At 36.0% G+C, this 27,951-nt stretch overlaps 2 protein-coding genes across 3 annotated transcripts in view; one reads left to right on the top strand and one right to left on the bottom strand.

Moving 5' to 3' along the window:
• Positions 1-16,164, bottom strand: part of WASHC5 (WASH complex subunit 5) — a 68,830-nt gene extending 52,666 nt beyond the window's left edge. The window contains exons 1-5 of the mRNA XM_074265766.1: positions 16,027-16,164; positions 6,187-6,495; positions 5,571-5,716; positions 3,814-3,898; positions 821-921 (exon numbers count right to left, since the gene is read on the bottom strand). Of these exons, the coding sequence (XP_074121867.1) occupies positions 821-921; positions 3,814-3,898; positions 5,571-5,716; positions 6,187-6,372 (518 nt within the window). The 5' untranslated portion in view covers positions 6,373-6,495; positions 16,027-16,164. The remainder of the gene's footprint in view (positions 1-820; positions 922-3,813; positions 3,899-5,570; positions 5,717-6,186; positions 6,496-16,026) is intronic.
• Positions 16,165-16,349: 185 nt separating this feature from the next.
• The window catches only part of NSMCE2 (NSE2 (MMS21) homolog, SMC5-SMC6 complex SUMO ligase), a 237,632-nt gene continuing 226,030 nt past the window's right edge, over positions 16,350-27,951 (top strand). The window contains exons 1-3 of one of the 2 annotated variants that reach the window (XM_074265787.1): positions 16,425-16,505; positions 17,223-17,286; positions 20,144-20,302. In XM_074265787.1, coding sequence (XP_074121888.1) covers positions 20,158-20,302 — 145 coding nt within the window. In that variant the 5' untranslated portion in view covers positions 16,425-16,505; positions 17,223-17,286; positions 20,144-20,157. Of the gene's footprint in view, positions 16,506-17,222; positions 17,287-20,143; positions 20,303-27,951 lie in introns of both variants that reach the window. The other variant, XM_074265779.1, reaches the window with a different exon arrangement.

Genomic DNA, 27,951 nt, shown 5'->3' with positions numbered 1-27,951 from the left:
AGGCAGGGGTTAAGTGACTTGCCCACAGGGTCATACAGCTAGGAAGTGTAAAGTGTCTGATACCAGATTTGAACTCGGGTCCTCCTGAATTCAGGGCTGGTGCTCTATCCACTGCACCCCCTAGCTGTTCCCAAAGAATATTCTTAACAATTACAGCTTTCCCAAAGTGGAAGAGTTACCTGGGGAGGAGGGGAATGAGGGATGAGAGAGTGGTTCCCTTCCTGGATGTCTTTAAGCAGAGGCCAGACAACTATTTTTCTAGTATATTATAGTGGGCATTCAATTTGTGAATGCATTGGACTTGATTGCCATTGAATTCTTAAATCCTATGATTCCAAGGCGGCAGTTAAAAATTCCATTACTTTATTTGCTGTGAATTGGCAGATTGGGCAGAGGGCCAGATCTGGAGTCAAGGAAACCTGAATTAAAATTTGGCTTTAAACACTTACTAGCTGTGTGACAGTGAGGTGGGGATAATAATAACATCAATAGGATTATTGTGAAGATCAAATGAGACATTTGTAAAACGTGTTGCAAACCATAGAAAGCTATATAAATACTAGTCATTAGTATTACTTGCTTAAGTTTTTGTATGAATAGAAAAAAAGAAGCTAAAGACTTCTAAAATGCTTTAAAATAATTTGAGAAGTTATATTCAATTTGTTCTTTAATATTTTACTAGGTCCCTTTTAGGACCTATGTCCCATATATGCTTTACTTTTACAAGAATCCAGAATGATGCATCTATTTTGGAAATATACAATATACACTGCATTTTTCAGTAGTTTTCTTTTTACAAACATAAGTCAAGCACAGTCACCTGTATCGATAGTAGGAAACCAACATCCTCTCTCTGACTTCACCTTCGATCTTCTGATCGATAACCAACAGCATTACCCCATAGAGGTAGAGCGCTTCACACTAGCCAAAGAGAATAAGAATGATCAATGTCAGGTGATCTAAAGAACAACATGCTATTTTCTTGATGAAGGAAATTGATGTTTATTAAGGATCTTCTCATTCACTTTCTCTCCTGACAATGCTCTTGAGTGCTGATTCTCTCATATCCATTGACTTACTGGTCCTGAAAGGGGAGTCAGAATATTCCTTGCTCTCCACTGTCAATTTCATTTTCTCCCTTTATAATCATCTTTCAGAATCTTTTCCTTCACTAAAGTTCACTTTATCCAAAGAGTTACCCAATTTAGATTCTGGTGGTTGCTCTTTACTAATCCTCAAGGCACTCTCTTTTCTTTCTCAATGAGTTCATTTTCAATTTCTGTCCTCATACTCTCCAATATCCATGTTGATGTTCCCCTGAATGATTTAACTTAATAGTTTCTCAGCCTACTTAATTCCCATGATTTCCATTTCACCTCACTTATACAGAGAGACATCCACACCCTTGATTTTGTCATAATTCCAAGTGTTCTACCTCCCATGCATGAACTTTGAAAATCCTTTATCCAGTTCCTGTTAGCCCATTTCTTCCTATGCTTCACTACTACTCTGACTTCAAATTCCTCCCTTTTCTCAATCCTTTTCTAGATTATCACCCCTCTTTGGCTGATACTCTCCTTCCCTGCAAATACTGACCCCTTTTGTGAACCAGGTCAAATCTGTATTATTCTCCACCAATGAATCACTTACTTCTCTATCCTACTGTTGGTTTTGGCTGGTCAAATCTCAACCTTGCATAATTCCCACCATCATCCTTTTGGTTGTTACTGTTACATAATACACACCGAAACACACCACTTCCTATCTCCATACCTTTACACCAGGTATCATTTACTTCACCTCTGCTTCTGCTGAATATTTGGTTTTCTTCAAGACTTAACTAAAGCAAATTCTTCTGCAACAGGCCTTTCATGGGTTTCCTTAGACTTTCCATTTCTACCCTTCAGTTACAAATTACTTGCATTATATGGTTTTTGCATATATTTATAAATTTGCATAGTGTCTCCCCTGATAAAATGTTTTAAATTAGGGAGGAGAGTCATTATAAAATATTTTACTTCAGCAAAATGAGCTCGCTTCTTGAACTCAGGAACTCTTTACTTTTGCCTTTATTTCCCCAGCTTACTGACTGATCCACTGACTTCTATTCCTGAAACACTGATACTCTATTCCTTTTTATCTGAATAGCCATTTCAAATTTCTCCTCTCTCTTCAAGCATCCAAGAGTATTTCTTCCACATGTGCACAGGCTCACATGAGGATTTCATTTCATACTTTAAAGAAAATATTAAGGCCATTTGCTGAGAGCTTTCCTTTCTCCAACTCACAACTTTTTTACACTGCCCTCCCCACTCCCCATTTTCTTTTATTTTATTTCAGTTTTTGATGAAGTTCTCTTCTCTTCTCTTAGCCAAGATCATCCTCTCCAGCCTCCTCTAGCATTTTGCTAAAGAATATATAATATTCTATAATCCCTTTCCTCTCTAATCTCTTCCTAAATATTACTTTCTTCCCAACTACCTAAAACCATGCCCATGTATTCCCCATCATTGAAAAATTCTCACTAGATCTTGTCATGTTTCTAATTATCTTCCTCTATAGTTCTCCTCCTTAAATTTCTAAAATCCCTCCACTTTCTCTGCTATTTTCTTCCAATCTTCTGCAGTTTACTTTATGCTTTATCATTAAACTGAAAATGCTTTCTCACAAGTTATCAATGATCTCTTATTTGCCAACTCCAATGGGCTTTTCTCAATTTTCATCTTTCCTGACATATTTGCAGCCTGCTATTGTTTGTCCTTCACTCTTGAAGTGGATCAAAACATGACATGCAAGTAAATTAGATTTGAGTGAGGGAAGGCTGTGCAAGGGCATCTGCCTCACCTTCCCCTCCAGAGCCATCTGGGTCCAGTGGCTAGAAAGAGATTGGGCTGACTGGAGTTGGCCCTGGATGAAATGAGAGACGTTGGCTTTTTGAGTTAAGATCTTTAACAGCAATGTCCAATCAGTGACACTGGCAACCAATTCTCCATCTGAACAATATCTTCTCTGACTTTTCATGACACTGCTTACCCTTGATTCTCTATTTGTCAAACTTTTCCTTTTCAGTCCCCTAACTGGACTATCACCTATGAGATGTCAAAAATCTGTGAGTGACCCCTGAGACTCTAGTTTATACATTCTTCCCTTTTTTCTTTACATTGGAATTCACCTGGTGACCTTATAAATTCCCATGGATTTAATGATTATGCCTATGCATATGACTCCCAACTCTATATAACTAGAACTTGTTTCTCTCTGAAGCTCCAATCTTAGATGTCCCATTGGTATCTCAAATCCAACATGCCCAAAATAGAACTTATATTTCCTCCCAAACCTAACCATCTTCTAAATTTTCCTTCTATTAATGAGGACAATACATCTTAGAGGGATTCATATTTATAACCTTAGTGTTATACTTGATTCCTTACTCTCATTCACCTGAAATATCCAATCAGTTACTTAATCTTTTTGTATCTGTCTTCACAGCATCTCTTGAATGATATTTCCTTATCTCCATATACAAATCATCCTACTTCAGGCTCTTATTTCATGCCTGGGTTATTTCAATAGCCTCCTAATTGTTTCCATATCTCTATTATCCCTTCTCCTTCCACTCCAATCTCTCGCATATAATAGATACTTAATAAATTTGTGTTCAATTGACTTGGATCTGTGAAATCTACCCTACATCTACTGCATAATATGTATTTGATAATCAAAAATTTATGATTTTAACTGAAGAAAAAAATGATATTGAATTAGTAGTAATATTCAAATAATTGTTTTATATAATTAATCTTAATAACTTACTAGAAGTTGCTTTCCATCTTCATTGAGCAGAACAGTTTCTAATGTCTGTTGAATATAAATTCCTTCACTGAGATCATCCAAATATCTAAAAATGAAGACGCAGAAAAAGTATTTGCTAAAAAAGGAAATCACAGTTCTTTTCTTAAAAGATGTTCAAATATAGGGTTTTGAATACAGTAGATATATAATACTTATTTGATGAACTGAAGTTCAAAGTGAAAAAGGCTAAAATATATCTTAGTCTTAGATTCTAAAGTTTTATAGATTGCAAGGTTGCCCTGTGGAAGTGTTCAGTAGGAAGGCCAAATAGCGAAAACAGAAACAAATGGCTGTGTGACATGGATAGTGTTGATCTATGCTCTAGAAACACTGACTATAAAAGTAAGTAGCAGGATCAGAAGCCATATTAAGATAAAACCTGAGAGAACCCTTGATCTGTGTAGCTGCACGGACTCAAGTTGGGCTACAAAAGCTGAGACCTCTATAGGGGCAGCACCACAAACTTTATATCACTTAGGCTAATCACAAATATTCCAAGGATATTCAAATGTAGTCAAATGTAATTAGTTGAAAGAATGAATGAAATATACAAGTACTCAACAGCTGTAGGAGAAACAAGAAGCTAACCTGAAAAATGTCACCTTCTCACCACTTAGGGTTTTCTAAGGAGTGGAAAACAATAGATAAGAAATTAGAATATAGTTATTCCATGGTGCAACGAAAACAGTTTTAAACTTGGAATTACATGACCTACATTAAAATTCTACTATCAGTTTCCTCATTTGAAAAATGAGAAAAAATGAGATCTTTAACAACCTTTCCAGTTTGGGATCTAGAATGACTACAAAATGTTATGACTAAATTTCTCAAAGGAAAGGGAATTCTATTATACTATTTATAAGTTAAATATATTAAAATTTGTATTATTTAAATATATTAACGTTTACTAAAATATTAAGAGAAGCACTGCTATTCTTTTTGTGATGGCAAGGAACTGGAAACTGAGAGCATGCCCATCAACTGGGGAATGGTTGAACAAATTGTGGTATATGAATGTAATGGAATATTATTGTTCTATAAGAAATGATGAGCTTGCAAAGACTTAACATGAACTGATGTGAATGAGCAGAACCAGGAGAACATTATATACATAATAACACCAAGAGTATGTGATGATCAATTACGATAAATTTAGTTCTTCTCAGCAATATAATGATGTCAGACAGTTGCGATAGATTGGGGATGAAAATACCGTCTGCATCCAGAGGGAGAACTATGGATATTGGATATGGATCTAAGCATACTATTTTCATCCTTTTTTGTTGTTGTTGTTGGTTTGTTTGCTTTTTCTTTCTCATGGTTTTTTGCTCCTGTTCTGAATTTTTGTTCACAACATGACTAATATGGAAATGTTAAAAATGATTGTACATGCATAACCTATATCAGTTTGCTTGAGGTCTTGGAGAGGAGGGAAGGAAGAAAAAAATGTGGAACTCAAAATCTTATAAAAATGAATGCTGAAAATTATCTTTACATGTAATTGAAAAAACAAAATGCTATTGAATGGGGAAAAAAGAACAACACTGCTACAAGAATGAAAAGATAATGCTGTCTGGAATAAACTAATTGTAAAGAGTCGAGTAATTAAATCAAGAAAAATGTCCAAGATTGTCTGACTTTTTCCCAGATATTCCTTTGCTCCATTCCTCACAATATATAATTTATTAAAATAAAATTACATTTAGATTTATGAATACCTGTTTAAGTCTACAATATATTTGTGGACACTCTGAAAAGCTAAATAAAATCTTGTCACAATTTCTATGTTGTTTTCACGAAATTCTTCATCTAAATCCTGTAAGTCTGGTCTTGCTTCCAGTCTGCTTTCACACAACTCTGGACCCTGAGAAGAAGAACAATTTGCTATGAAATTTAAAAGAAAGTACATTTGATAGAAACAGTTTTTGACTAGTATTAAGAAAATTTGGTCTTACAACCTAAAAGACATCAATAATTTTAGGTAAAATTCAATAATTTGTTAAAACAATATTAAAACTCTTCTGCATATTGCTAGGTGACAAACTTACCTAAATTATTCTAGACATTAATTTACATTTAAGTTAAAATATTCTAATGTTTAATAAAATATTAGTGTTTTCACAAGTTTTAATGTATTCTCAAAATACACAATATATGACTTCTGTGGTTATGTCATTTTAAAATAGAATTCAATTATCTTTTTAAAACATTCAGAATATACCTTCTTTTTCATTGTCACTTCTTTTATACAGAATAAGCCTTTCATTTCTCAAAGAGAGTTACTTTAGAAGAAAAGGGAATACTTTAAAAATCCATAGGTGTATGAAAACTTACCTTAAAATAACTGAAATCAAAGATAATATCTCCATATTTCTGTTGATCAGCACGGTCTTTCAACCTGAAAACACTGGGAATGAACTCAGAGAGCCTCAAAAGTTCAGCAATAATGGCATTGCCACAGGACACAATCCTCAGACATGCCTGTCCACAGAGATTGTTTTCAGCAAGAAAATCCAACATTGTGAAGATGGCCAGCTGACTCTTAGCTGGGCACTGAAAATGGTCTGATCTTCTGCAGTTATGATCTACAGATTATCTGAAGAGACTTGGACTTCTTACAAATTAGGTGCTCCATTAAAGTACCTGATTAAAAATGTATAAAAATCAATAACATTCCAGTAGAAATGTCAGAAGGCAAAAAAAGGAAAGTATGACATCTTCCTCTAAAATGAAGTTTTAAATTATTGACAATATTCTTCATATTCAGAAATCTTAAGTAGAGATGTGAAGTGGGACATGAAGGCCACATGTTAAGTACTAAGTCAAATCAAATAACAAGTAATTATTTAGTACCAGTTCTTTATTTTTAAAGAGTGTATATACTATGCAGTGCACTGTAATTAGCTTAGGAAGGGATACAAATAAACGTATCTCCTCACAAGCTTATAGTGTAGCTGGTTAAAAGAATACAGAATCTTAGAGTTAGAAGATACCTATGAGGTCAACCAGTACAATACATATCTAAAGAATCCAATCTGTAATTCAGCTGCAACAAATAGTTGGCTGTATTTAACAACTTCCACTAAGGAGGAAGCTATAATCTCCCAGATCTCTTTATCCTTGAATAATTGAAATAATTGCTAAATATTCCTACCTTCAACAGAAGCAACTAATACTGTGTTTTATATTTCACATAGACATACACCTAGATACAAATAACAAAAACTGGAATGTAAGAGCAGAGGGTACTAAAATTTTTTCTTATGATAGCAATTTATAAATATGAATTAATAGTGGGTTCTCTAAACATTAAAACTCAGTCTGGTAACTAACAACTAGACATACTACTTGAACTGAATCATACCATTATGGTCATTCTTACTACAAAGGAAACCAGAAGACAAAATGAAATTAGTTTCTTCTTGGGGAGAGAAATAAAGGCATGGAAGGAGGCTGATTTTTATCTTGTGTCCATAGGCAGTAAGAAACATCATTTTATGGGTAATTTGGTCATTTCTTATGGAGCTCTCAATAAACATTTACAAAAAGACCACTATGGAGAAAACTGCAGAGTTTTTAAGTTCATTATTTCAAGTTAAATCGCATATATTTCCAAACCCTGGGATTTTAATGCAAAGGTAACAGTGGTTAAAGATCTTAGAAAAGATTCAGGAGCAAGTCTTTGGTAACCTAAAAGCTTGCAGGCTATATGAAAGCTCATATGTATATATGTAGCTCATAAATATTTTCTTCAAGGAGAGAGTTAAAGGGTGCTAGGCTGGATGAGTACCAAAGAACATCACAAAAATCATATTTATTATACTTTAATGGAGAGGAAATTACTGGTTATTGATGTTATAGTAATTTCTGAATCAGCTGTTTGTATATACTTGGACCACTTATTTGCTAGAGAAAAAACCAAAATCATTACTAAATTAGATAAATAAAGATGAGAAGATAATGATATGCAGCCAAAATAACTTTAACTTGAATTTTTTAAGTAAGTTGCTGACAATGAAAAATGGGAAATGGATACAAGGACATGCAATGACAGAATATAACTATTTTCCAAGAAGGCGTTACACACATGTCAATTGTCACTATAAAAACTTAAAGAGCCCAGAAATTGCCTGCCCCAGCAAACATTTGATTTCTGTAATAAACTGTGAAATGTGATGACTAAGGATACCACTAACTTAAAATGTAATTCATTTGTCAAATTATTATGGATAAAGATGGGCAAAAAATGTTTATAGCAATCTATATGATGAACTGAACTAAACCAATTTACCTCAAAAAGCACTTGAAGATTAATTTGTAAAATAAAAACAAATAGATAAAAAGTAGAAAAGACCTGTAAAAATTTTTTGTAAGGAAGTTTTTTCATCAGAGAAAAATAAAGAAAACAGGAATGGGAAGAAACAGTTGGTGAATGGGTCTGAAGTCAGGAAATTCAATTTCAGGCACTTTAACTATATAACCCTGGAAAAGTCACTTGGGCTCACTTTGCCTCAGTTTTCTCAACTATAAAATGGAGATGATAACTGTATCTACTATTACCCATCTCTGCTGCACTCCCCCCCCACTTCCAGGTTGTTGTGAAGTTCAAATGAAATATTTGTAAAAGTGCTTAGGACATTTATAGTTATAGGAAAAAATGCTCTATTGATTGGAGAAAAGCAAATTAAATCAATTCTGAGATACTACCTCATGTCTCTTAGATTGGTTAACAGTCCAGAAAAGGAAAATGACAAATGTTGGAGAGCATGTGGGAAAAAACAAGACATTAATGTACTGTTAGTGGAATTGTGAACTGATTCAACCATTCTATAGAACAGGGGTTCTCAAACTACGGCCCCTCGGGCCAGATGCAGCGTGCTGAGGACATTTATGTGCCCGGCCTGGTTATGGCAAATGGGCTGAGGGGGTGGAGATAGAGTGTGAGGTTTTGTTGTTACTATAGTCCGGCCCTCCAACAGTCTGAGGGACAGTGAACTATTTGAAAAGTTTGAAGACCACTGCTATAGAGCAATTTGGAATTATGCTCAAAGGGCAAAAAATCCATACCCTTTGGCTTAGCAATACCACTATTAGGTCTATATCCCAAAAGAGATTTAAAAAAAAAAACACAACAACAAAAAGGACTTATATGTACAAATATATTTGTAGCAGCTCTTTTTCTCAGGGCAAAGAACTGCAAATTGCCTGGATAAGTTATGACATGTGATTATGTTGAAATATTATTGTGCCATAAGAAATGATGAGCACATGTTCTCAGAAAAACATGCAAAGAATTCCATGAGCTCATGCACAATGAAGTTACTAAGATCAAAGTAACAGCAATATTTGAGATGATCAGGTGTGAATGATTTGGATATTCTCAGCAGTGTAATGATCCAAGACAACTCTGAAGGATTTATAATGAAAAATGCTATCCATCCTCAGAGAAGGAACTGATTGTGCCTGAACAAAGATGGAAGCACATTTTTTAAGCTTTATTTTTCCAGAGTTTGGGTATTTGGGGGGGGGAGGGCAGTCCTATATTTTCTTTCACAACATGATTTTTATGGAAAAAATACTTAGCACAGTGCCCCCCACACAGTATATACCATATAAATTATAAATGTTCATTTTCTCCTTTCTCCCTCATTGTCTCAAACACAGCAGACACTTCATAAATGTTGAAGTGAATCAAACCATTATTATATAATAGGCACATCTTTACAATCATACTATTGACTGAAATATGGAAATATAGGATTTCATTGCTTTAAAGTTCTCCTACAACATGGCTGCCAACCATATGTCAAAATCATGTAAGATTCCTTGAAAGATATAACAGGATGATTTTATTTGATGTTTTTCTGATTATATCAAAATAGACATAAAATAAATATTCATATCTGGCAAAGGTTATTACCACTGACATGAAAGACATGTGGCTTAGACTACAAAGGGAAGAAGGATTTCTTATGCCTCTGTTCATAAATGACCTTATGATCACTGTATCAAGTCCTGGTATATGCAAAATCCCCTAAAGGAACCCTAGTTTCTTAAAAGAATTGGCTAATTATCCATATATAAATAGCCAATGGGATAAAGAATGCCTATGTTCCAAACTATGTTATGCAGTCAAATAGACAATTTGTGAAGGCAGACTGTCTTGGGAAGATACTGCAAATGAATTGGAGATGAGAATAATGGGCTGGCTTGCTTTTTACAAATGCTTTGAATGACTTAAGCTTTCCCTGAATTAAAGGTTCATCTTTTTCAACACAATCATTCTGTAAGAAAGTGAACAGAACAGAACGTTGGGCCTGGAGTCAGAAAAATATGAGTTCAAATACTCTTTCTGTGAATTCCTGGACAAATCATTCAACCTTGTTTCCTCAAACTTAATATTGTCCATTAATTGATTTACTAACCCCATTTGGGTTTTTAAATTTTTTTGGCAAAGATATTGAAATTCCCAGAAAGTTTTAGGTCATTTAAAAGGCAATGAAGAGGTACACCATGGGTGAGAATACACTGTCACATATGACTAACAATGGGCAAAATGAATGTGCAATTGCACAGGAGAAACAATGGAGAGGATAAGATCACAAAGATGGCAGAAGAGGAAGTTAGATAGTTGTATAAGTGCAGGGTTAATTATGGAAAACCTGTATGCTCCATATGGAATCCTCCTCACAGTGTTAAGGGATTTTTCCTAATACAATTGGTTGCAATCTCTTTCTCTCTCCTGGTTTCTTCTTTGTTCATAAAAATGGCCCAAATCTTCCCCACTTTTCACCCCTCACCAGAGCCTACCATTCCCTCTAGCTTTCATCTCATATCTCTTCTTAGCCAAATTCCTGGAAAATGCTTTCTATGCTCAGTGATTCCTGTTCCTCTCTCTCCCTCTCTTCTAAAACCCCTTCAACTTTCTAATAAAACTTGTCTCCAAAATTAACCGGTGATCTTTTCACTGCCAAATCTAAACTTTGAAGGTGATATTGCTGACCATCTCTTCCTGCCTTTTTCCTCCTCCATGGGCTGGGACACTGCTCCTACCTGTCAAAATATTCCTTCTTAGTTTCCTTTGCTGGATTTTTATCCAGTCAACCTCCCTAAATGTGATTATACTGAAAGGCTCAGTCCTGGGTCCTTTTCTCTTTATACTCTTTTTAGGTGATTAGCAAGCATTTATTAAGCACTTACTATGTATCCAGCACTATGAAGACTGAAATAAATCTTACTCTCAAGGAAGCTGAGGTTCTAATAAATCGTCATTTCATCAGTTCCTACAGAATCAATTATCATTATCAATTATCATACCAATGCAGATGACTACCAAGTTCCATGATTTATCTCTGAACTCTAGTCATGCATTATGAAGTGCCTAACGAACATTTTGAACAGGATGTTCTATCCTGGACAACTCAAAGTCTCAAAAAGTTCACTACTTTTTTCCACAAATGCAACCTTTTTCTGAACTTCTTTAATACTCTATTGAGGCTATCACCATGCTGCTAGACATCAAGATTCACAGCTGGTATCATCTCTTCATTCTCACTCATCCTAAATATCCAATCAGCTGCTGAATCTCATCACTTTTAAACAGTATTTCTCATATATGTTCTCTTTACTTACTCAGATATCACCTAAATTCAGGTATTTATCAACATCAACTTTCTCTGAATTACAGTAACAGCTTCCTATTTTCAAGTTTCCTCACTTCAGTTTGTACAGATCTGCTCATGTCAATTCCCTTCCCCATTCCCCAATAAACTTTAGTTGTTCCCTATTACCTTGAAAGATTAAGTAGAAATTCTTTTTTGTTTTTATTTAAAACTCTTCACAACCTTCATCCTTCTTAGTTTCCCAGTTTTATTATACATTATTGATCTCCACAAATAATGGCCTCCTTTTATTCCTCACACACAGCACTTCACCTCACCCTCCATTTTCATATCTTTAGAATGGCTGTGCCCCAATGCCTTTACATTAGCTGCTCTTCTTTTTCACATCTGCTTCTTAGAATCCTTTTTCAAGATCCAATCCAAGAGAAATTGCAGGAGGTTTTCCCCAGTCCACTCAGTTGATACTGGATGTGGTTTGCCATTTCTTTCTCCAGCTCATTTACAGATGAGGAAACTGAAGTAAAACAGAGTGAAGTGACTTATTCAGAGTCACACTGCTAGTCAGTGACCGAATCCAGATTTGAACTAAGAAATGAGTCTTCCTGACTCTAGGCCTATAGAGTACTCTATCCACTGCACCACTTAGCTTTCTTTGTTGCCTTGCATATGCCTGGCATATGGCAGGCATTTAATAAATGTTTAATGACTCACTGACTTAATGAATACTTAATGACTGGCTGGAGAAAATGGTGAGAGGAAGATTTTTCTTTCTTCTACCTAAAATCAAAATGTTGATTAGCATTTAATTTGTCTGTTGTGGTTAGGATTTGTAACTAGTTAGGAAATGGTGAGCTTAAATTTCAGTTCTCATGTTGATAGTTTCTTGCTAATTTTTTGCCAATGGAAAAACTTAAAATATAAAACTGATATGAAAGGGCAATTTGTTTACATTATAACAATTTACATTGTTCCTCTGTCACAAGTACTTGTAATGTAGCTGATGTATTGAATTTCCATTACTAAGCAGTTAGTTATTTATTCAAATCAGTTACCCAAATCCTCATTTTAAATCGAGAAACTAGTCATGAAGAGGCTACTGAGATTCTCTTTCAAGATGACAAATTACTCAGCAACCTCCCTATAAATAGATCGTTTTACAAGGAATTAAAAAGTTTCAGTGTCTTCTGAATTTAAGTTGAGTCTAACACTAAGGGAAAATTATTATGTTCTGCCTTTTGAGAAAACCTCATTGTTTTGTAAGAGATGGGGAATAGCCCCAATGATTAGTTTCCTAAGCTCTAGAAAAAAATCTTTAAAATTATATTTAAGCTAATTGGAATGCATACATGATGCTGAATGAAGGTTGTAAAAAATAAAAATTAAAAAACACCCAGCTGTTCTGACTGGGTCCACAATAAATTTATGTTATGTCACCTCTACTGGGTTCTTACTGTAACCAATCTTACTACCTCTCCCTTATGAATTCACTATCCCACTCTCCACAGAAACGCTTCCAAAACTTTGTATCCCTTATCAAACATTCCATGGCTTCCCTTCACCCACTCTCTCATCTGAAAATATTGCCTCATATTCTGTAGCAAAAATTGAGGACTTTTTTGTGAACACCCTTGTCCTCATCTCCTATTGGATGCACTTGGTTACCATTTCCTCCATCATCCTTGTTTCACATGATGAAATGTTTATACTCCATTCCAAATGCTAACCCCTCTACTTATTCAAGTGATCCCATTCCTTTCCATCTTCTTCAGGTGACAACTGTGTCTTGGAGACATCTTTGTCATCCCTACTCTCACTTATTTTCAATCTCACCCTCTCTATTGGTTCATTTCATTATGCCTACAAACATTCCTATGTCTTCCTTATCTTGAGCCTTTCATCCCTAAAATAAATCATTTTATATCTCTTCTGCCTTTTGTAGCTTAATTCTTTAAAAAGAATATCTAAAAAAGATGTCTCCACTTTCCCTTTACTCTCCTCCTAATCTTTTATAATTTGGCTTCCAACTATCTCATTCCATTGAAAGTGAGTGCTTTCAAATTATTAATGATCTTAGTTGTCAAATCCATTGGCCTTTTACCACTGCTCCTTGCTTCTGGACCCCACTGCAGGTTTTGATACTGTTGGTCCCTTTCTGTTCCTCAATACTCTCTTCTTTAGACGCTGAAGTCACCTTTCTCCTGGTTTTCCTTTTTCCTATCTGACCACTCCTCTGTATCCTCTACTTGATCCTCTTCCATACGATGGCCACTAATCACTGGAGTCTCTTCTACCTTGGGCCTTCTTTTTTTCTCCCTCTATACTACTTCACTTAGTGAACTCATTAACTCTCATAGATAACCATATCTATGTTGATGATGCTCAAATTTACCTTACTGCCCTAGTCTCTCTACTGACTTCCATAATCTGCAACTGTCTGAAAGCCATTTCAAATTGGATGTCAAACAGACATCTTTTGAGACAAATCAGTTCCAATAGAGCAGTAATGAACTGAAGCAGCTACACCCAGCGAAAGAACTCTGGGAGATGAGTATGAACCACTGCATAGAATTCCCAATCCCTCCAATTTTGTCCATCTGCATTTTGGATTTCTTTCACAGGTTAATTGTACACTATTTCAAAGTCTGATTTTTTTTTTTTGTACAGCAAAATAACTGTTTGGACATGTATACACATATTGTATTTAACTTATACTTTCATATATTTAACAGGTATTGGTCAACCTGCCATCTGGGAAGAGGGGTGGGGGGAAGGAGGGGAAAAATGCAACAAAAGGTTTTGCAATTGTCAATGCTGGAAAATTACCTATGCATAAAATTTTTCCAAAAATAAAAAAAATTAAAATTAAAAAAAAAAATAGACATCTTTAATCTACTATGTTCAAAACAGAATTCACTATTTTCCCTCCAACGCCTTCTATCCTCCTACCTTCCCTATTACTGTAGAGAGCAATACAACCCTCTCTGTCCTTCAGGATCACAAATCAGAAGTCATTTTTGAATCCCCACTATCTCTCACCCCTCATAGCCAATCTGTTGCCAGGACTTGTTAATTTAACCTTTGTAACATCTCTCAAATGTGTCCTCTTCTCCCTGACACTCCAGAACAGACCCTCATTACCTATCTCAAGTCTGTTCCCATTCCAATCTGTTCTTCATTCAGCCACTACAGTGATTTTTCTAAAATGAAGATATTGCCATTCACTCTTATGTCCCTCAATAAACTCTAGTGGCTTCCGAGAGGCAAACACAAAGCCACCTGCTTGGCGTTCACAGCCCTCTATAACCTCACAGTCTCCAGTATTTCCAGATTTCTTACACCTTGCTCTCCTAGACATATTCTTTGACTCAGTAACATGGTCTTCTGACATAGAGCTCAGAGCACTTTCTCCAGCTGCCCCTTAAGCCTGTGTTGTTCTCCCTCCTCAATCTGACTCCTGACCTCCCTGGCTTGCCCTTTGACCCGTTATTTCCCATCTCTCTTACTCACCCGCCTAACTTTGTACATATTTGGTTGCATGTTATCTCCCCTATTAGACTGCACGTTCTTCGGGGGCAGGGACTGTTTTTTCCCTCTTACTATGGTCCCTATGCTTAGCACAGTGCCTACCACAAATTAAACACTCAACAAATGTTTCCTGATTGATAACATGATTCAGTCAGAAGATCTGCATTTAATTTTGGCTGCACTATGTTGGGGCCCATGGAAAAATCACTTTTGTTCCTTGAATTTCTACTTCTACAAGCCTCTTCCGATCTGTAAAATAAAAGGAAGCGAATGAACTAAAAGATCTCGGACGTTCCTTTCGGCTCTAAATCCTACGATCCCACGTTCCTCAATCTATGTGTTTTTCCTAAGTCCTAAAAAGGATTAAAAAATGATAAAAACGTTCACCGGCATGCTGTCCAGTACATGTTCAGGATGGGCAATAATACCGGAAAGAGTTTGATTACTTCGGACAAAGAAAGACTCACCACAGCCCCCATACACGAGCCTAGAAAGCTCCGCAGTTTTCCTTACTATTTTTACTTAGACGCACACGTCTCCCCCTAAAAACAAAGCCCGCTTATGCAGTACAACAACGGAGGAGTCGCCCACGGGGACGTTAAACCTGGAAAAAGAGGCTTCTGTGCAGGTCAGAACCACACGTCCGCGACAGCTTAATGACTCACGCCGAGTTTACACTGTCTCCCCCAGCCTCAGTTTCTTCAAGCTGCACTTGAGTAGTTTGATAGGAAGCGTAAGGTTTCCAGGGGAAGGGGCTGTAAAGCCGTCGGTCACTAATTGTTATTTTTATATACGAGGAAACTGAGGCCCAGGGAAGGCTCCCTCGCTGCACCCGCGCCCACGCAGGCCGGAGGCTGCCCTCCCTCCCTCGCCCCTCATCCCTGAGGAGCCTTCTTCTCTACGGTCACCTCACTCCAGAGTCCTCGGTCCCAAGGGCCTCGGAGCAGCAAGAGGCCTCCCTTCCCAGCTCCTCCCGCCTGGCCCGCCCCGCCCCCCCGGGTCCCGGACCCGGCTCTCCCTCAGTCACCTGTCACGGGCCGGGCCCTGCTCCGGGGCCGGGTCTGGGCGGCTCTGCCTCTGCTGGTCCCGGCCTGAGGGGTAAGGGGAACGCTAGGGTTCAGCGCCCTTCCAGCCCGTCACTGCGGACGGTCGGCGCTTGACACTCTCCCCTTTGCCCCCCCACCCCAACCGAAGGACCCGGCCGACCCCTTCCCCAACCTCCGAGCAGCTCCGGTTGTCACATGACTAGAATTGGCTGGAACAGGGTGGAGTGCGGAGGCGGGATCGGGGAGGATCACGTGAACAACCACGGCGAGCAGGAAACCGGGAGGCCAGCGCCTCTATTTGACTAACCAATTCATCGACGCCTAGTGATGACGTACGATCTGGCGCAGATCCGAACCGGTCGCTATAGTCACCCAGGAGAGGCGGGATCTGGGGTCTGGGCAGGAGGTGTTGTCTGCGGCTTCCGACTAAGGCGGGCCCGAGTCTGGAGGGGGCGATCAGGTAAGGAGCGCGGGGCGGGCGAAAGCGGTAAAGGAGCCGTGGGCTAATAATGGGGAGCACTGTGGAGGGCCGACCTTACCTCGGATCCGTTTCTGTCCGTGCTTTATTAAATGCGTAGCTTGTGGTAGGAGCCTGGAGAAGGGACCCTCTAGTGCACATCCCTCATTGCAGAGGGGACGATACTGAGGCTCCGAGAGGGCCACGGAATCGCCCGACGATCATTAAGTACTAACAGTCCGCATTTAGGAGGCTTTCCGGTTTTTTTTAAAAGAACAGTTTATTTTAATATCCCATAATTTTAAAAATTAACCTAAAAAATCTTTCCCACATTTAGCAAATGAAAAAAACAAAACAGCCTTAAGAAGAAGACCATGGCTGCATAGCCCAGTAAGAAAAATTCCCTGTTGGCGATCCCTGACGATGCATGGATGGCCTTTTAATCACCATTTTTCATCCTCTCATGCTTGTGCACTGGTGGTTTATCGTTTCATTGACCAAAGTTCTAAAACCTCTCAAGATCTTTTTCTCCATGGAATCTATCATTTTATAAGACTTCGTCTCTGATTGTAGAGGTTTCCCCCCATTTTCCCTGGGTTGGTCTGTTTCACCATTACTTTAAGATCCAATAATATTCCATGCCTTTAGGCTCGCAAAACACTTTACAAATAAATAAATTTACAAATAAATGGGGGTGTTGTTATTATCCCCATTTTGCAGATGTGGAAGCTAAAGCAGACAGAAGTTAAAGCGATTGCCCAGAATCACGTTGATAGTATCTGAGGTATGATCTGATCTCAGGTTCTCTGGGGCTTTATTTCTGCCTCTTTCGCTGCCTTTTCTTTTATCTACCCCTCCTTTCAGCTGTGTGTGAGGGTTTGGGGGGTGGGGAGGGGAATGCTTGTTTTCAAAAGTATGTTTATAGATATGCACATTTATTCCCCTCATACAGGGGAGGCGTAATCCTACTCCTTATATTACCTCACCCTGAGGAGGGAAAGTTTTCCTCAGTTCTCTTCCAGCAGTCCCAGCTTCTTGGCTTGGAGTCAGTGACCAGATATTCTGCCTGGTGTGCGTGGGCCCAGCTCACACTCCTGATGTGTGGGGGAATCTCCTGTACTTGCAACTGAGATAAGTAGCACAGAACAGAAAGAAACATTCTGAGACATTTCTCAGAGCTTGGGTTACAGAAGGAACTGGGGAAGGAAGTCCTTTCCTAAGGTTCATGGTGCCAGAACTGTGGGTGAGCTGGGGAAACAAACTTTTGTCATGAAATGGCTCTGCACTCCCAGATGAGCACTTAGAGTTGAGAAATGATCATCTCATCAGGAACGGCATGTACCTAGCAAAGGCTAGTAAAAATGTGCTTTCCTGTATTCTTGTCAATTTAATCATACGGGCCTTAAACTGAAAATTATCTAGGGCAGGGCCTGAGGGCCAGATGCGGCCTCTGAGGACATTTATGTGGCCACCACGGTCATGGCAAATGGGCTGAGGGGCGGAGACAGAGTGTGAGCTTTTGTTTTTACTATAGTCCGGCCCTCCCACAGTCTGAGGGACAGTGAACCGGCCCCTATTTAAAAAGTTTGAGAACCCTGGTCTATGGTATATATATACCAAGACAGTTATTAAATTGTGTAGCTGTAATGAAAGAAGTTTAGCATTTGAGATAAATTCCTGTTTATCTCAAGTAAAAAAGTAGGGGAAAAAGACAAGAAAGGAACAAGTAACAAAAGTGTTGAACTTGGAAATCTATGTTCATAAATTTTAAGAAATGCAATGAATTAGAACTTTTTCTTCTGCTTTTTTTTTTCTTCTCCCCCTGAGGCTGGGGTTAAGTGACTTGCCCAGGGTCACACAGCTAGGAAGTGTTAAGTGTCTGAGACCAGATTTGAACTCAGGTGCTCCTGAATTCAGGGCTGGTGCTCTATCCACTGCGCCACCTAGCTGCCCAAATTAGAACTTCTAATGGAAGGATTAACTTCCCAGGTATCGTTGAGACTACTTGACAAGAACCATAGAAGAGAATATCTTATTAAAAAAGAATAGGACAGATAAAAGGACACAGAGAGATTAAGAAAAAAATAACTAATATGAATAAATCCAGCAACTCAGAGGTAAAAGAAGCATGATTGAAAACATTTAGTTTAAACTGTTTGGGCATGTATACATATATTGTATTTAATTTATACTTTAATATATTTAACATGTATTGGTCAATCTGACATTTGGGGGAAAGGAGGGGAAAAATTAGAACAAAAGGCAATTGTCAATGTTGTAAAATTAGCCATGCATATATCTCGTAAATAAAAATATTAAAAAAAAATAGAAAAGAAAAAAAAAAGAAAACATTTGGTCTGTATCAATGAAAACAAGTGATATTGTCATCAGAGTAAACTACAGATCATCTGGATTGAAGAAGAAATAGATGTATAGAGGAAATAGATTCCAAGTCATGATATAGTCATAGGGGCTTGGATTTAATTATATAGAGTCATTATGGGGTTTTCTGTCTACTAAAAATAGAATAACTAATAATTTTTTCACTTGGTGACATTTTCATCCTTTCAAAGAGCGAAGAAACAAAAAATAATTCTATTCTGGTTCTCATTCACATCAGTAAAAAAGAATTGGGTAGCTGGATAAAAATGAAAATCCTGTGAGAGACTAACCAATATGTGATATTGAATTTGTGATAAGGAAGAAGAAACTGGGAATACTTTGACATGTAACAACAATGGTTTGGGTAGGTCCTCATGGCCTAAAATTTCTTAGGTAAATCTCGACCAGCTGGAATGAGAAATACGAAAATTTTTGAAGACATGAAGAGAACAAATTCCAAACTGTTCACATCATGGCTTGAGTCATGTTATTGAAAACCACTTAACTCTTAGTGAATTCATTTCTTTAAATGTTATAATTTTATTTTGTGTAAAAGGAAGTGGCTACCTGTAATTCTTGAATTACAGAGTAGTAATAAACAAAATGCTTTGGAATCTTGAAAAATTATGTGAGTTATATTCAATAAAAAAATCCTGTGTTTTTATGTATTATGTTTTAAGAATTCAACTTTGTACCATTATGTTTCATATTCATTAGGACTAAGCTTTTTGATTTCTGTTTCAGGTAAGGATTTTAAGAATAGGATACTTTTATCTATTTTTTTTTTTTTTTTTTTTTTTTGCTGAATCAATTGAGGTTAAGTGACTTGCCCAGGGTCACACAGATAAGTGTTAAGTGTCTGAGACCAAATTTGAACTCAGGTCTTCCTGACTTCAGGGCTGCTGCTCTATCCACTGCACTACCTAACTGCCTCAATAGGGCACTTTTTATCCTTTTTGTAGTAAGTGATCAACAAATATTGATTAATGCCTCCTCTAGAGTAAGCACATACATGTTTAAATTCTTTAGTGTGAGGGGAAGGATTGGAGTATAGAAAATTTCTGGATATTCTTTGGATTTTGATATGTTGTTTTAGACTATCATCTGAAAATTATTTACAATGCTATCTATTAATTTTTAATATAAGAATTATTGGGGCTTTACATGCATTCATTTGGATACTTATTCTTTTCTGTGCTTTTAATACTTTATTTCTTAAAACTTGCTTTTTATGATTTTTTTTTTTTTTGAAAATACAGGTAACAATTTCAGGATGCCAGAGAATTCAGATGATTTTCCATGGGTTTTAATCAACAATGTGGACAGTGCTCTTGGCTCCCTGAAAAACTGTGAAGCTTATATTGTTACAGGAATGCAAAGTGTCACCAACACTGCCCTAGATCTTGTGGTAACTCAGAGTGAGTAATATTTCAAAATACATTTCTTTTTGTTTATATTTTGTAGTGTGATATGTATTTTGGCTTGCTTAATTATTTTATACCATAATTGATTTTGAAGGTGGAAGTTTTTCCTCCCCGAAATGTCACTGAATGAAACATATGAAAATATGAAATACTTAGATTTATTAGACTGAAATTCCATAGAGCATATTTTCTCTCTTCCCCAGAAATTGCCTTTGAAAATTTCTGTCTATATTGCACAACGGATACTTAATAAAAGTTACTTTCATTTGCTTTATTTTATTAACCAGCTGACTATATTCTTACACAGTCTTGTAGTAATTTGCTAAGCCATAATATACCTATATTTGTACTCTTTAGGTATCCTACTGCTTTAATAATTAATTGTGATCAAAGTTAACTTATTTTAAATCATAATTTAAAATCTTAGTTAAAATGACTCAACTTTTAATCAGCTTTTCTTTCAAAAAAACCATTTATTTATGCTTTCTGGTATAAATCATATCTTTCCACTCAAAGCAGGTTTCATTTTTAGCATAAGCCATGTAGGATCAGATACTAAGGAAAATACTTCTGAGGGTATAAAGAGGAGAAAAGCTAGGATGAGTTGAGCCAGAATGGGAAGCTAGGTCAACAAATTTTTATAATGTTTCCAAATATTGTCTCATTTTATTCTCACAATAACCCTGAGAAGCAGATGCTGTTATTCTCATTTTACAGATGAAGAAACTGAGGCATATGGAGGTTAAGTGACTTGCCCAAGGTCACACAGCTAGTAAGTATCTAAGGCAAGATTTGAACTTAGGTCTTCCTGATTTTAAGTCTAGCCTTCTATCCTCTGATGCTAGCTGACTCACTTAATATTAGCAATATGCTTAAGGTTAATGTCTCTCACCTTCAGTTTTCTCATCTGTAAAAAGGATGTGTTGAACTTAATGGCTTTTAAGGTCCCTTCCAGGTAGAAATTTGTGATCTTTTTTTCATTTGGGCCAGTACTGCCAGATAACAGCTACTTACGTAATATCAGAGTGAGAAGAAATCCAAAGCAGAGAGTTCTAAACTCCTTTCACATCCATCCCAACCTTATTTGTTGTTTTGAATCAAAGATTTAGTGGTTGAGAGACATTAGAGAGCATCTAATCAACTCCTTCATATCACAAATGAACAAACTAGCCTCTAGAGGAATGAATACACATTCTTACACAAGTAGTAATACAGGGGGCAGAAATAGGATTGAAATCTAGATCTTCTGATGCTAGAAATGACTATCAACCTTCACTTTGAAGAAAAAACGCTTTATTAAGCAAGACAATAAAATGATGAATGACTGTAGAAAGGTACATATTATTGATGAGTCCCAACCTTTTCTTTCAATGCTGAACTCTACAAGTATCAAATCTGGGTGAACAGGCAAGATCTCAGCATCTTTATCAGACATCCATCCCAAAAAATGTTTTGGAGTTTTTGTTTTTGTTTTTTTGTTTTTGAACTCTTGGAATGACTTAGAATAATTATCTTTATTGAGGAGGAGATGAATAAAGTGATTTTTATCAAATAGCAGAATGTTGTAGAATTATAGAAATTCTGAGATGGAGATGTGATAATGAAATCTATTAGTATTTTTTTTTTTTTTGTCATAAAGGTTAAAAAATTTACTTAAGAGGTGAAGATAAACCTATTTCAGTGACCTGGGAACTTATTTGATTTAAACTTCATTTTCAGTCTCTGGAAACCAATTGATAAATGGTTAAATATTAATAGGCAGTTTTCAGACAAAGAAATCAAAACTATAGTCATATGAAAAAATGCTTTATGTTACTATTGATTAGAAAAATACAAATTAAAGCATCTCTGAGATATTATCTCACATCTATTAAAATGGCTAATATGACCAAAAATGAAAATTGTAAATATTGAAAGGGATGGGGGAAAATTGGCACAGTGTTGGTAGAGTTGTGAACTGAACTAACCATTCTGGAAAGCAATTTGGAATTATACTCAAAGAGTATAAAACTGCTTATACTCTTTGAGCCAATATAAAACTGTATAACCCTTTGATCCAGCAATTCCTCTACTAGGTTTGTATCCCAAAGAGAATTTTTATTTGATGTTTAATTTTATTTATTTATTTATTAGTTTTATGATTATAACAGTTTTTGACAGTATATATATGCATAGGTTATTTTTTACATTATCCCTTGTACTCCCTTCTGTTCGGAATTTTTCCCCTCCTTCCCTCCACCCCCTCCCAGGCATTCCCATACATATTAACTATCTTATAGTATATCCTAGGTACAATATATATGTGCAGAACTGAATTTTGTTGTTGTTGTTGTTGTTGCAAAGGAAGAATTGGATTTGGAAGGTAAAAATAACCTGGGGAGAAAAACAAAAAAAATGCTAACAGTTTACACTCATTTCCCAGTATTCCTTCTCTGGGTGTAGCTAATTCTGTCCATCATTGATCAATTGGAATTGGATTAGCTCTTCTCTATGTTGAAGATATCCACTTCTATCAGAATAAATCCTCACACAGTATCATTGTTGAAGTGTATAGTGATCTCCTAGTTCTGCTCGTTTCACTCAGCATCACTTGATGTAAGTCTCTCCAAGCCCCTCTCTAGTCATCCTGTTGGTCATTTCTTACAGAACAATAATATTCCATAGCATTCATATACCATAATTTACCCAGCCATTCTCTAATTGATGGACATCCATTCATTTCCCAGTTTCTAGCCACTACAAAAAGGGCTGCCACAAACATTTTGGCACATACAGGTCCCTTTCCCTTCTTTAGTATTTCCTTGGGAAATAAGCCCAGTAGTAGCACTGCTAGGTCAAAGGGTATTTTGATAACTTTTTGGGCATAATTCCAGATTGATCTCCAGAATGGTTGGATTCTTTCACAACTCCACCAACAATGCATCAGTGTCCCAGTTTTCCCACAGCCAATCCAACATTCATCGTTATTTGTTCTTGTCATCTTAGCCAATCTGACAGGTGTGTAATGATATCTCAGAGTTGTCTTAATTTGCATTTCTCTGATCAATAGTGATTTGGAACACTCTTTCATATGAGTGGAAATAGTTTTAATTTAATCATCTGAAAATTGTCTGTTCATATCCTTTGATCATTTTTCAATTGGAGAATGGCTTGATTTCTTATAAATTAAAGTCAATTCTCTGTATATTTTGGAGATGAGGCCTTTATCAGAACCTTTAACTGTAAAAATGTTTTCCCAATTTGTTACTTCCCTTCTAATCTTGTTTGCATTAGTTTTGTTTGTACAATGTAATCAACATTTTCTATTTTGTGATCAATAATGATCTCTAGTTCTCCTTTGGTCACAAATTCCTTCCTCCTCCACAAGTCTGAGAGGTAAACTATCCTATGTTCCTCCAATTTATTTATGATCTTGTTCTTTATGCCTAAATCATGGACCCATTTTGATCTTATCTTAGTATGTGGTGGTAAGTGTGGGTCCATGCCTAATTTCTGCCATACTAATTTCCAGTTTTCCCAGCAGTTTTTGTCAAATGATGAATTCTTACCCGAAAAGTTGGGATCTTTGGGTTTGTCAAACACTAGATTGCTATTTTTATTCACTATCTTGTCCTGTGAACCTACTGATCAACTATTCTATTTATTAGCCAATACCAAATGGTTTTAGTGACTGCTGCTTTATAATATAATTCTAGATCAGGCACAGCTAGGCCACCTTTATTTAATTTTTTTTTCATTACTTCTCTTGAAATTCTTGATCTTTTGTTCTTCCATATGAATTTTGTTGTTATTTTTTCTAGGTCATTAAAATAATTTCTTGGGAGTCTGATTGGTATAGCACTAAATAAATTAGTTTAGGGAGTATTGTCATCTTGATCATATTCACTCGCCCTATCCAAGAGCACTTAATGTCTTTCCAATTATTTAAATCTGACTTTATTTTTATTCCAAGTATTTTGTAATTTTGCTCATATAGTTCCTGATTTTCCTTTGGTAGATATATTCCCAAATATTTTATACTATCAACAGTTATTTTGAATGGAATTTCTCTTTGTATCTCTTGCTGTTGGATTGTGTTGGTAATGTATAAAAATGCTGAGAATTTATGTGGATTTATTTTGCATCCTGCAACTTTGCTAAAGTTCTGAATTATTTCTAATAGCTTTTTAGCAGAGTCTTCGGGGTTCTCTAAGTATACCATCATGTCATCTGCAAAGAGTGATAGTTTGATTTCCTCATTTCCTACTCTAATTCCTTGAATCTCTTTCTCTGCTCTTATTGCCGAGGCTAGCGTTTCTTGTACAATATTGAATAGTAATGGTGATAGTGTTTCACTTGTTTCACTCCTGATCTTACTGGGAAAGGTTCCAATTTATCGTCATTACATATGATGTTTACTGAAGGTTTTAAATATATGCTCATTATTTTAAGGAATAGTCCATTTATTCCTATACTCGCAAGTGTTTTTAGTAGGAATGGATGTTGGATTTTATCAAATGCTTTTTTCCTGCATCTATTGAGATGATCATATGGTTTTTGTTAATTTAGTTATTGATATGGTCGTTTATGCTAATAGTTTTCCTAATATTGAACCTGCTCTGCATTCCTGGTATAAATCCCACTTGGTCATAGTGTATTGTTCTGGGGATGATTTTCTGTAGTCTTTTTGCTAATATTTTATTTTAAGATTTTAGCATCAATATTCATTAGGGAAATTGGTCTATAATTTTCTTTTTCTGTTTTCAGCCTACCTGGTTTAAGTATCAGTAAAATGTCTGTCATAAAAGGAATTTGGTAGGACTCCTTCAATCCCTAATTTTTCAAATAGTTTTTATAGCATTGGAGTTAGTTGTTCTTTAAAAGTTTGGTGGAATTCACATGTAAATCCCTCTGGTCCTGGGGATTTTTTCTTAGGGAGTTGGTTAATAGCTTGTTCTATTTCTTTTTCTAAAATGGGACTATTTAGACTACTTACTTCTTCCTCTGTTAATCTGGGGCAAGCTATATTTTTGAAGGTATTCTTCCATTTCATTTAAGTTGTCGAATTTATTGGCATAAAGTTGGGCGAAGTAGCTCCTAACTATTGTTCTAATTTCTTCTTCATTAGTGGTGAGTTCTCCCTTTTCATTTTTAAGTTTATCAATTTGCTTTTCTTCTTTCCTTTTTAAAATCAGATTTACTAAGGGTTTGCTATTTTGTTGGTTTTTTCATAGGACCAACTCTTAGTTTTATTAATTAATTCAGTAGTTTTTTTTACTTTCAATTTTTATTAATCTCACCTTTTATTTTTAGAATTTCAAGTTTCATGTTTGTCTGGGGGTTTTTAATTTGTTCCTTTTCTAGCATTTTTAGTTGTAAGCCCAATTCGTTGACCTTCTCTTTCTCTATTTTATGCAAGTAGGCCTCTAGAGATATAAAACTTCCCCTTATTACTGCTTTGGCTGTATCCCACACATTTTGGTATGATGTCTTCTTATTGTCGTTTTCTTGGGTGAAGTTACTAATTATGTCTATGATTTGCTGTTTCACCCAATCATTCTTTAGTATGAGATTATTTAGTTTCCAATTATTTTTTGGTCTGTTTTCCCCTGGCTTTTTATTGAATGTAATTTTCATTGCATTGTGGTCTGAAAAGGATACATTTATTATTTCTGCCTTACTGCATTTGATTTTGAGATTTTTATTTCCTAGTATATGATCAATTTTTGTATAGGTTCCACGAACTGCTGAGAAGGAAGTGTACTCCTTTCTGACTCCATTTAGCTTTCTCCAAAGATCTATCATATCAAACTTTTCTAGTATTCTATTTGCCTCTTTGATTTCTTTCATATTTATTTTGTGGTTTGATTTATCTAATTCTGAGAGTGCAAGGTTGAGATCTCCCACTATTATGTTTTGCTGTCTATTTCTTCTTGCAGCTCTCTTAATTTCTCGTTTAAAAATTTAGATGCTGCACCACTTGGTGCATATATGTTTAATATTGATACTGCTTCATTATCTATGCTACCCTTTAGCAAGATATAATGCCCTTCCTTATCTCTTTTAATTAGATCAGTTTTTGTTTTTGCTTGATCTGAGATGAGGATGGCTACCCCTGCTTTTCTGGCTTCACCTGAAGCATAGTAGATTTTGCTCCACCCTTTTACTTTTATTCTGAATGTATCACCCTGTTTCAGGTGTATTTCCTGTAAACAACATATAGTAGGATTCTGGCTTTTAATCCAGTCTTCTAACTGCTTCCTCTTTTTGGGGGAGTTTATCCCATTCACATTTATGGTTAGAATAACTAATTTTATATTGCTTGCCATCCTGTTAACCCCTGCTTATGCTTTTCTCCTTTACTTCCCTCTTACCCCCCTCCCCAGTATTAAACTTGTGAGCACCACTTGCTTTTCACAGCCCTCCCTTTTTAGTATCCCTCCCCCACCTTAAAGTTCCTTCCCCTATTTTACTCCTTTTCCTCACAATTTCTATATTCCCTTCCCCTTAGCTTATTCCTTCCCACCCACTTTTCAATGAATGGAAGAAGTTTCATCCTAAATTGAAAATGTCAGTTGATACACACTATGTTCATCCCCCTCCTTTCTTTCAGATATAATAGGTTACCTTTGCCTCTTCATGAGATGTAGTACCACCACTTTACCCTTTTTTTTGGATATAATTTCCTTTCTACCTCTGGTTTCTAGGACAAATTATACATGTGTTCTTTATATATCTTTGTGGCAGAAATATAATTCTCAAAATTTCTTTTTACCTTTTTAGAAATCTCTTTAGAGTTCTGTATCCAAAGAGATTAAAAAAAAAAAAAAAAAAAAAAACGAAGAGGAAGACCTCTTTGTACAGAAATATTTATAGCAGCTGTTTTTGTGGTGGCAACTTAATGAAAAAATCTCAAAACCTTCAGAATCTACTAAAAATATTTTTGGCAATTATACAACTTTTATTAACTAGCTTTATTTCTGTAGATCCAAGATGGCCAGTTCTGGGTTTACAGAAAAATGTCATGGTTTTTCTATTTAACTTGACAATTAAAAACTTTCCCTAACTCTGAACTTGTCTTTCAAAGAATTGGAAAATGGGTTCAAGCTAGTTGGGGAATGACTAAACAAGCTATGGTATATGATTGTAATGGAATACAAAGTAGATGATTTCAGTACTTGGAAAGACTTATGAACTAATGCTGAGTGAAGTGAACAGAACCAGGAGAACACGGACTACAATAACAGCAATGTTGTACGATGAACTGTGAATGACTTAAGTTATTAGCAATATAGTGATATAAGAGAGTTCCAAAGGACTCACTTCTAGAGAAAGAATTGATGGAGTTTGAATGCCTATTTAAGCATACTGTTTTCATTTTGTTTATCTTTCTAATGATATTTTAAAATTGCTTCTCCTCTCAGAGATAAGGGAAGGAATGGAAGGAGGGAGAGAATATGGAACTCAATTTTTTTTCTTTAAAATTTTTTTTTAACAATAGCTTTTAATTTTCAAAATAATGCAAAGATAGTTTTCAACATTCATCCTTTCAAAACCCTGTGTTCCAAGTTTTTCTCCCCACTTCACCCCACTTCCTCCTCTAGACAGTAAGCAAGCCAGTATATGTTAAACATGTACAATTCTTTTTACATATTTCCACATTT

This window comes from Sminthopsis crassicaudata, chromosome 1, assembly GCF_048593235.1.
Source record: "Sminthopsis crassicaudata isolate SCR6 chromosome 1, ASM4859323v1, whole genome shotgun sequence".
Taxonomy (NCBI): domain Eukaryota; kingdom Metazoa; phylum Chordata; class Mammalia; order Dasyuromorphia; family Dasyuridae; genus Sminthopsis; species Sminthopsis crassicaudata.
This window is presented reverse-complemented; position numbering and strand designations above follow the sequence as displayed.